The 11,457-nt window shown below is 41.6% G+C and overlaps 1 protein-coding gene across 1 annotated transcript; it reads right to left on the bottom strand.

The window, feature by feature from the left end:
- Positions 1–4,941: 4,941 nt before the first annotated feature.
- Positions 4,942–11,457, bottom strand: LOC124653317 (DNA-binding protein REB1-like; the record flags this gene model as incomplete). The annotated part of the gene is given in 9 exon segments (XM_047192386.1): positions 4,942–5,412; positions 5,898–5,960; positions 7,299–7,373; positions 7,567–7,643; positions 7,817–7,914; positions 8,425–8,537; positions 9,780–9,891; positions 10,112–10,196; positions 10,639–11,457. Coding segments are annotated over 9 exon segments (1,407 nt in total). The 3' UTR covers positions 4,942–5,267.

Genomic DNA, 11,457 nt, shown 5'->3' with positions numbered 1-11,457 from the left:
TCACCGTCTCGGCCACCCCCACAACGCTACCTTGTCTTCTATACTTAGCGAATTTTCAATAAATTGTAATAAGGATAGTCATAATACCTCCATGTGTCCCTCTTGTCGGCAAGGAAAACATGTTCGCTTGCCCTTTAGTTCCTCTACTACTCGTTAGTACCTTTCCTTTTGAACTTTTGCACTGCGATTTATGGACATCTCCCCATACTAGTGTCTCCGGCTTTAAATATTATCTAGTCGTTCTAGACGATTTCACACACTTTGTCTGGACTTTTCCTTTACGCAACAAATCAGACGTACACACCATTTTCCTAAACTTTCACAAATATGTCGCCACACACTTCTTTCTTCCCATTAAATTTATCCAATGTGACAACGGGCAAAGAATTTGATAACTTTCAAAACCGAAACTTCTTTCTTCAACATGGCATTCTTCTCCGATTTTCATGCCCATACACTTCACCTCAAAACGGCAAGGCAGAACGCTCGCTTCGCACAATAAACGACATCATTCGCACCCTTTTAATCCACTCCTCAATGCCACCAAAATTCTGGGCCGAAGCCTTACGCACAGCCACCTACTTACTTAACATCCGGCCTCACAAGTCCAACCCAAACTCTACACCATTCTATTCTCTTTACCTTAGTCATCCCAACTACTCTGAACTTCGCGTCTTTGGCTGTCTTTGTTTTCCAAACACTGCCGCCATCTCCACCAACAACCTATCACCTCGCTCCATTCCCTGTGTCTTTCTAGGATACTCTGATGAACACAAGGTTTATCGCTGCCTGGATCTCGTCTCCGGCCGCGTCCACATCTCTCGGCACGTTACTTTTTCCGAGCATATCTTCCCTTTCTCCACACGGACACCCTCCCAAACTCCCATTGACCCATCGCCTACCCTACATCATCCCATAGCTCACCCCGCTAGGTTTCCTCACCACTACACCGCTCCTACCTCCACCCCAGAGCCTCCTCGCCTGCCGTGGCAGACCCTTCCGCCGACTCCACTGCCGCGACAGCGAGGTCGGCTGCTTCCTCTGCCGCGTCCGCAGCTCCACCCGATACACCCATCTCCCCCGCCGCTCCTTCTCCACCTATTCCACCATCTTCGACGTCTGACTCATCCGCTGCGCCTGACGTCGTTGTTCATCCCACCTCTACCACCCCATGCTGTTCCTACCCAAGCTCCCACAAATGATCACACAATGCGCACTCGGGCCAAAACGGGATTTCACGTTCCAAAAGGGCCGCGTCTCAATCTTCATGCCACCACTTCTCCGATCTCCCCCATCCCTAAAACCTACAAAAGTGCTCTTCTCGATCCTAAGCTGGGCTGCCGCTATGCGTGATGAGTTTTCTGCTCTCATTCACAATGATACATGGCGCCTTGTTCCTCGCCCTGTCGGTGCAAATATTGTTTCCGGCAAATGGGTTTTCCGCCAAAAATTTCTCTCCGACGGAACTCTCTCTCGCTACAAGGCTCGCTGGGTTTGTCGTGGTTTCTCTCAGCAGCACGGCATCGACTACGACGAGACCTTCTCTCCTGTTGTCAAGCCTAGCACTATTCGCACTTGTTCTTAGCATCGCCACTTCCTCTTCTTGGCCCATTCACCAACTCGATGTCAAAAATGCCTTTCTTCATGGTGCTCTCCAAGAAACTGTTTATTGTCAACAACCTTTAGGCTTCGAAGACTCCTCTCGCTCCCGATCATGTTTGTCTCCTTCAAAAATCTCTTTATGGTCTCAAACAAGCCCCTAGGGCTTGGTTCCAACGTTTTTCAACTTACATTCAAACAATCGGTTTCACTCCCTCTCTCACCGACACCTCTCTTTTTGTCTATCACACTTCCACACACACAGCTTATCTTCTTCTTTATGTTGATGATATCATTCTCACTGCTTCCACTAAGACTTTTCTTGATCATATTATTACACTCGCTTAACTCTGAATTCTCTATGACTGATCTTGGTGTGCTTCATCATTTTATTGGCATCACTGTTACACGTGACTCTAATGGTCTTTTTCTTTCCCAACGTCAGTACATTCTAGATCTTCTCAACCGCGCAGGCATGATTGACTGTCAGCCTGCTCGTACACCTGTTGACACTAGCGCCAAACTCTCTGCTGATGGCGAACCATTCTCAGACCCAACTCTCTACCGTAGCATTGCGGGTGCACTACAATACCTTACTTAACACGCCCAGAAATATCTTATTCTGTCCAACAAGCCTGCCTATATATGCATGATCCACGAGTTCCTCACTACAATCACATGAAACGCACTCTTAGATATCTAAAAGGAACATTAGATTATGGCCTTCACATAAACACCACTTCACCTACCAGTTTGACAGCATACTCTGATGCGGACTGGGCTGGATGCCCCGACACTCGTCGGTCCACGTCCGGATACTGTGTTTTTATGGGTAACAATTTGCTTTCATGGTCTTCTAAGCGACAGGTTACGGTTTCACGCTCGTCTGCGGAGCTGAGTATCGAGTTGTTGCACATGCGATTGCTTGAGACAGTTTGGCTACGGCAGTTGTTGGCTGAACTTCATCGTCCCATCCAGCAGACCACTATTGTTTATTGTGATAATATTTCAGCGGTTTACATGTCCAGCAATCCAGTTCAGCATCGAAGGACAAAGCAATTGAGATAGATATTCACTTCGTCAGGGAGAAAGTTGCTTTGGGCCAAGTTCGAGTTCTTCATGTTCCCACTACAGCGCAGTTCGCCGACATCTTTACCAAGGGACTGCCGACACAGCCGTTTCATGACATTCGTTTCAGTCTCAACGTGATTGAACCCCACGTTGACACTGCGGGGGGGTGTTAGATTATATGTTTCGGTTAAGCTAGACTTGTAACGCAAGTTAGGGTTTTAGGCTTAGTCGGTTGGCTCTACTATTTATATCCCTTGTACCCCAAACAGTTTTGTATCAATTTGTGAAACATAATACAATCTTACAACATCGATGACCTCACAGCTCGCACTGGCTATAGGCATGCAAGCCAGCAAGGTATTGGCTACTGAATCATCCCTGACAGTGGCGTTTGCACTATCTACATCACCAGCAACTACTGCCTCGAGGTCCTCTGATACGGGTGCAGCAGAAAGCTCTACTGTGAATTCTCTTGGTGCATCTTTTGCTTTCCCTACACTGGCAAGTAGTTCAACTGTGCCAGCAGCTCCTGCCTATGTTGCCCCAAGGTGCTCGGTGAAATTACACAATGTTATGGTCTTCACAATCTCAATTGCCACAGTGTGCTCCGAGCAGATGGTACTGAACATAGCTACTATGCACTACCAGACATTGATCCCTTAGACACAGCTACTCTGAGCCAGTTTTCAATATCTGCGATGATGAGACAAATGACTGCTCGTTCTAGCTGTTCCATGTTCTAAAGGAAAGCCTGTAGCTAAGCATGTTATGTACCTGTCAAACGGTGGCTGCAGTATGGCAAACCATTGTTTTCCGCAGCTGCTCATGCAATCACTATGTGCAGCCTCAACAGTGCAAGTGACAAAACAGATGCATCATCTGGAGTTCATTTTGATGTCTGATATCTTGCAGAATGAGAGTGAGTTCAGAGATGGACAACTAGCATACATGCCTCAAGGTACAAGTATTAATCCCTCTGAATGGGCAAGACATATGGTCACTGTTTTGTCTTGTTGGTCACCTTTATTTGAAACGGTCAAGCTACAATGGGACCCAAATTGCTTTTGTCTATCAGCAAGGTGTTCAGAAGAATTGCAATGCAAAGAATATGATACCTTCAGAGAATTATCTTCAGATATGAAAAATAGATATTATCTTCATTACTTTTCTACCTCCTTGATATGGTAAATGCATTCTGAAGGATTATTGATCATTGATGAAAAGTTTCTGTAGAAACTTATCCATTGCTGAGCAATGATCTCAAGGGGGGAGTAATGTAAGGGACTATGGGTGTGAGTAGTGGGTTAATAGTTGTAAGGGTAGTATCACTATTCCACCTTTGTTGTCATGTTGTAGTTGGTTAGGTCTATATAAGCCTACCTTTGTATCCTGTTGCAATCAACCAAGAAATATGAACCCTAATTTTGCTTTACTTTCCTGCAATTTATCTTTTATTTACTTCTTCAATTTATTATTTTTGTACCAAATTCTCTCAAATCTCCCTTTTTGATGATCCTCTTCCGGTCAGATCTATCGGAATCCTGACAGACTTGCGAGGCAGATTATTGGGCACATATTTGGTTGTCAGTTCAGTTGGCATGCACATTAGGCCATGCAACAATTTTCGTGGCTCGAGATTTCCTGTGTTTACTGGGTGAGATGATGATACATCGTGTGCACCAAATATTTCACAGAAGTTAACTTTAGGATCTTGCATTAGTGCACCCAAAACATCTGCTAGTAGAAGATTTCTGCTCGGTTGCAGAGACGGGGATGAATACGAAAATGAAGACATCGCCATCTGCCCCTTATGTTGAAAGTCCTAGTGGTACTCGTAGAAGTCTTGAGAGCGACAAAATATTACTCCCTAGTTTTTTTAGCAGAAAATATTACTCCTGCTCTCCTAAGTATCTGCGTTGGATTTGAAAGCGTGATTAACAGGGCTGCTCCAGCCAAATCACACCTCTACAGTCGAAGAGATGAATTTTTTGTGAACAAATGTCGCAGAGATGTTTGTTTTCCTACAGAAGTAGCAAGAGGAGCTCTGCTTTTACGCTAAAAAGATTTGACACATTATTCCATCACTTGACTAAAGATATAACTTACGGCACATCACTACTCGTTTTTGTCTGTCTGAAGCTTTTCTTACGGTAGATGACCATTCTTCGGGTATTTTTATTAGCAGAAATCCCTCACACGTTTTACATGGCACTTGAAGGATAGAAAATGGACAGCGCACAGCATTGTCACAGTGGACTTTACACATCAGAATCATCTTAAAAAAAATCTGGGAATGCTCTTTAGTTCATAAACCAAATCTGTTAAGAGGAACGGAACATGGCATTGCCCAAATCAAGCTCAACGGACAACATATAAATAAACAAAGTAAACAAAACACATGTCATAAATCACTCTGCCATGTAAAGGAAAACTAGATGACACCTAGCTTTGCTCAGTGCTAGCTGGTAAGTAAGAAACCATGCACATCTCATAAATCCCACATTTTTCAGGCGACAACACATGCTCGCTAACATGCAGGATATCAGACAGATCACGCCCCTTTGTCAAGGGGCATACAGCTTTGACAGGGTGGGCGATCATTCCCGCGGTTGCCTGTACTCGATCATCTCCGGGCAGTAGCGCCTGGACAACACCTCAACCTGCTCGATGAAAGGCTTCTCCCTGTGGCCGCCAATGCCACGGACTATCTGGTTCCATCTTTGGCGGCAGACTTCACCAGATCTGAGCAGAGGGAAACACCCCAGTTTATTATAACCAAAAGGAAAGATAGTAACACAATTCGTTTCTTTTGGAATACACAACACAGAACAAAGAAAGTAACAAGTGCTAGTGTATGTCAGGATTACCGACGGGATTTACTGAACTATGTGCATGATCCAACCGCACACTATCCCTAGCTATTATTGTCCATTTACCTAATGTTATAGTATCTCAATAAACAAAGCCAATAGCTCTGTTAGCAAACTCTTCAAATGTTAAGGGTAAAGACGTTGGCTTTTGCTTCATATCCTTCAAAGCAAATATTATTTACTCCAACAACAAGGCCATCTTAGTTTGATCATAATGCATTCGAATGTTTGGGACTCAAGTCAACATGAACTTGATTGACTCGGTAAAAATAAAATTCGGTAAGTTCACCATACTACTGTGTGATTAGGAACATGGTGAAGTTGAAGGCTGTGAGCTAAATTAGCAGCAACACTCACCTGTGATCGAGAAGGCTGTCCCAATCGACATCTTCGACACAAACAGCATCATCCTTCTGGAGCCTGTTTTATTTTGTTAAGAAATTAGCACATGGAGTATACGCTGTTTTCATGACAAGACACTTAAACATATGTGAAAAAAATCAAACATATCCTTTTCAATACACTATAACTTCAACTGCAATGCAAATCAATAGCAATGAACAACTCGACAATCAATAAGAGTGTATGATGGCCTCTAAAAGTTCTCCTATCAAAATCATGTTTTGTGCATATACAGATTCCAACCAACTCTCCTAGGCTACTAGCACGTCAAGAGAGAAGTAAAAGACTTGTGTTCTGTTGTGTTGAAGCTTATGTGCAAATTAGGTGAAAATATGAAACTGTGCAAGATGGATACAGTATATTATGCTACCTGGCAAGACCTAGGGGGGGATAGAAATCTTCCGCAATCAAGGACAACTCCACAATTCTCAATGCAAAAACAAGCCAGAACAAATCAACTCGAAATTCCAATAATGGCATAACTTCCTTTTGCGGGAGACATAGATGACCACAACTGGGTGCTCAGATGACTACCTAAACATTAGACCCGCAGGCTTACAGCAACATTGACTCAATCCTACTGTTTATTGTTGTAAATGAGCCAGAGATGATCTCTTTTAGTTCAAGAAATAAAACAGAAAAAGTCATCACACTTTGATAACTAAGGGTGCGTTTGGTTCGTGCACATCAAGCCCTGCCAATAATGGAACGCCAATAATTCTGCCACCCTGTGGTTGCCAAAATTTTGGCAACGATTTGTGAAGGAAACACTACAAGGGACATAGGCAGCCAAATAAATGGAAACAAACCAAACAAGTGGCACATCAATCAGCATGACCAATATTTTGCTATGGTGAGTTGGGAACACAAATCAAACAGATCCTAAGAGCCTCTACAGCCCAGAACTTTCCATGGAATGTTAGTTTACAACCAAACAAAGCCTACAATGGAAGTTAAACCTGGTGCAAGCTACCAAAAATAGAGAGGGGAAAATTATTGGATTTCAATCTGTCCTCATTACGTCGTGAGTTGTGACCCTGTAGGCCTGTACAACAGAAACATAGACGGCTTGACCAAGCAAAAAAGCAACATAAACATGACCATGGAACATATGCATTACACTGAAGTCCCTAATTCTAAAGTTCACGCCTTCATGGTACTATGTAGACCAGAGCACTATTAGCATCAACCATGCGTCCATAACTTTGGGAATTAATGAAGAAATAAGTTTATGGACCGGAACTTGCGTACGCTATAGCCTACTCTTATTAACAACTGTTTTTTTGTAACTCAGATACAAATAAGATGCAGTGTCAATGGTGAAAAAACAATTGCCATAAGAGTGTACAAACTTACGCTTCCACCATTAGATAATCATCAACATCTGCCCAGATTCCTTTCCTAACCATCGGAGATGCTAATGTATTGTACCTGAAAGTGCACCGGAAATTAGTGGTGCCAACATATAACTTCCATGCAAGAGTAACCGTGTATATGCATAATTGCATATAGACAACACACACGGATGGGAAACAATAGCGTGCACTAAACAATGCAATGTACAAATCGTTTACTACAGATTGAGTGAGAAAACAAAGCTGTAGTAGCAAACAGAAGTACTAACCACTTCATGCAGCAATTCTTGTGATTACGGGTGGTTAATTTATCACTGATTTCCTCCCAGGAAATGTTATCCCTAAGCTGTCACGGACAATAAGTAAACCAACTCATCAGATTCAATCATGATTTATGTCATTCAGCAATATGAACTGCTAGAAACATGGAAGCTAGAACGGAGTATAAAATAAACACAGTTCAGACCAATAAAACTGGACTGAAATACACAATACCAACAACAGTGGTAAATTACAAACCTTCCGATTATCGGGATCTTTTATTTGATGAGCTTTTATACGCAAGTCAAGGTTCACCATATCGAATAGCTTTTGATGCTCATCCTGTGTCCAATGTCCTGAAGAAATACCAGTCAAAGAAGGCACTTATCTCGTGGACGAACTTTCCATATGTTTAACTGACACTCAACAACTTAAAACTGGAAAATAATCATCTACATAAAGTTTATGACTGTGGAGCCGTATTAGCACCCAACTTACAATGGTGAACTATTTTTTCAGTAATTTCAATATTAGCACTAAGCAAATATGTGAGGTTTGTTGCTGTTGCATATTCCATGCCTGCACCAAATATTAACTAGTACTAGTATGCAGAGTTGGGCTCAGCTACTGCTATAATTATACTTCAACATGACCAATACCCGAGTGTGACAGAATGACAGTGAGAAAAAACATACCCGGAAAATAAAAATAAAAATACTATGCAAAAGAGTTATCCACTGTGAGAAAATAAACATGTGCATCTTTAAGCTAAACATGTGCATATTTGCTAAACATGTGCTGAAATAATTAAAGTTTGAAACAGAAAAATTAGGTATAATATGATAGAATTTGGTAGCAACCGGCACCTTTTTTCAAGTTCTCAGATTTTATTCTTCTCCAAGTATCTTTTACATGGATATCACACTTCCCAAGTTCACGTGCCAATGTCTTCCACTCTGTGCCATTATTTTGGACAAACCTGCATCATAATGAAGTGATCTAATCTTAATTACATGAAGCAACAGCAAGGCATACTGGAACTTTTCTCAATAACAAATATCAAAAAGTATGCTACATGTAAGAGAGATGTATTGATGAACTTCACAAGGTACAACAAAGTCTAAATCATAGTATCCAACTCGCAGCAGGGCAAACAGCAATCTCCACCGCACTATCTCATTCATGATCCACCATGATCTGATATGGGCTGGTGCAAAATTTAATTTGTGGGGAGTGGCAGGCAATCCCATATCGTTGCTTGATAACAGGGGTGCATTCTGATGGTGATGATGCCATGAGAGATTTACACCAGCCACCACCCTCACCAATACAACTAACCTTTGTCATCATCAGATCTCGCTTCAATGTCTAACAGATCAGGACACCGTTGGCCCTGTTGATCAAGCATATATTCATTCCCCTTCGTCTGGAACTAGAAGAGAGGGCTGTCATCTAAGAAGATTAGGGACAGTTGCTTGAAGGAAGTGGGTGTGAGATGGTGAGCCAAAGTAGATAGATCGAGACAGTGGTGGCAGCAATAAGAAGCCCAAGCAGTGACATGGAAAAATTGCATTAGCTACTGAAGCAGCAGAGCCAGGCTGGCAAAACAAACCTGTACCTTCCTTTTCAATTTTTCAACTCCTAAATACTCACATTTATATCAGTTGCAAAGGAAAACTAATGCATGCAAATCAACTTCTATACACCAGAATTATCGGGTTTGTGAACTGTCTGACAGGAGAACCCTATTTTATCATATCAGGAACCACGAACTATGTATCAAGTAACTTTTCTATGAGATCACAGGCAAATTATGCATATTAAACATAAGACAACACGCACCAAAGATACATAAATATAAGTTCACACAATTAACTATTTTCTTGATTATTTATGGTTTGCTACAGATAAGCACTAGCTAAAGTCAGTTAGCTAATATATTAGTGGCACTTGCGGGTTGTTCTATCCAACTTTGGTGGCACACGTAACCACCAAGCAAATGGTATAAACACCAGGAAGGGACGAGGTCAATGGACAACCGTCACCAATTGACATCTTTAATAGGAGTGAAGACATACTGCTAAGTAGCAGCAAACATTAATTTATTTCAAAACACAATGGACAAAAATATGATTACTTTTTAATAGTAAAGACAATGGAGTAAATAAGGTAATGCAGATAATAAATATAATTTTATTTCAGCAAAAGGAAAGTATGGTACCGCCGAATATGCTCTTTTTCTTCTTGTGTCCATTTACGTTGATCACTCCTACTGAGTAATACACGTGCCCGGCTGTATATGGCTTGGTGAGGTCTATGGGGTAAACATTTCCCTGCAAAGAATGTGCATCAATGATTAACAATAATAAGTTTCTGCTATCCAGGCCAGGCTAAGAGATGAAATTTGGATTGCTTGGAAATTCAAAGTGAAATGGTGAGTCTCAAGAAAGACTGTTCATACAGGTTAGATGCTTAACTGACGTTATTACACAAAGGCAAGCGAATATGAGGAGAAAACATTGACGAGCTTAGCTCCAGATATTTTCGTCTTACCTATAACATCCCAACAACCCCTGAGCTCTTTGTGTTTACGAGAAGACTGAATCATCTCAAAGCCTTTCTCTCCCAATTGCTTCATCTAAAATAAGAAACACAGCAAAAAAATCAAATATGATGGGCATGGCATTTACAATCACGAGCGAGTTTAGTTGTAGATAAAAATGTAAACATCAATCGATAGAGGGTGGGAAGAGAGTGAAACAGAATATTAGTGCAACATTTGCGCAAAATTAAAATCAATTTAACTCCAAGATGAGGTCAATATAGACTTGTAGAAGCTAATTCTGTACACATTTGGACAAAATAAATTAAAATATACTTGATGATTGTTGGATCAAATTGAAAGAACACACAGTTGCAAATTGCAAACAATAATTTGAAGTTCAAGAAAAATTATCCATCTAAATGATAAAGTACTCTTGTCTTACACCATCATGTCAGGGGCATAGCTTCCATTCAATTTAAGTTTGTTCATTATGACACAAATGCAAAAAAAAAAAAATTAAAACACGAGATGAAACCTCTATAAAATCCCTTATAGCTTCCATGAGGGTGGCGTTTTCCTCTGGGCTAAACCTCTGTCCATGCACAAATTTAGATTCATCACTGCTCCCACCTTCTCCATTGTCGCCACCTCCGATGCCAAACACCTCCTCAGAATCAGCAAAGCTCACACGCTTACCCTTGTTCTTTAACTGAGCTGCCTTTTTCTTTTTCTTTTTTCCTCCTTCGTTCCCCTCACCATCACCAGCTTCAGTTCTGAACACTTCCGTGGTATCAGCAAAGCTCACCCGCTTGCCCTTGTTCTTTGACTGAGCTGCCTTTACTTTCTCCTTTATTCCATCCCGCGTTCCCTCCTTGCTCTTCTTTTTCTTCCCATCATTCTTACCATCTACTTCAGCCTCCGCTCTCCCAGCAGATGCATTCTCACTAAATTCTGGACTGGATTTATCACCTTCCTTTCCTCTCTCCTTGATCTCTCCATTCTCATCTTTGCTAGTATTTTTGGTTTGGCTGCTCTTTTCCAGCACAACTAGATGCTTCTTCTTTCTCTTCTTATCTTCATTTGCCACAACTTGATCGGCAGCAAGCATCACCAGCATTATTATGCTTGTGTTTGCTCTTCTTTGACTTGCTACATTGCTTCCCCTCAACCCCATCTCTTTCTTCCACTGAATTTTCAGCAGTAGTATCAAGTGTCTCCTTCTGACTGCTCTCTTCCAGCACAACTGGATGCTTCTTCTTTCTCTTATCTTCTTTTACCACAACTTGATCGGCAGCAGAAGCATCACCAGCATCAGTATCCTTGTGTTTTCTCTTCTTTGACTTGCTAGATTTCT

This window comes from Lolium rigidum, chromosome 5 (assembly GCF_022539505.1).
Source record: "Lolium rigidum isolate FL_2022 chromosome 5, APGP_CSIRO_Lrig_0.1, whole genome shotgun sequence".
NCBI classification, from domain to species: Eukaryota; Viridiplantae; Streptophyta; class Magnoliopsida; order Poales; family Poaceae; genus Lolium; species Lolium rigidum.
Note: the sequence above shows the minus strand (reverse complement) of the source record. Positions and strands in the feature narration are given on the sequence as shown.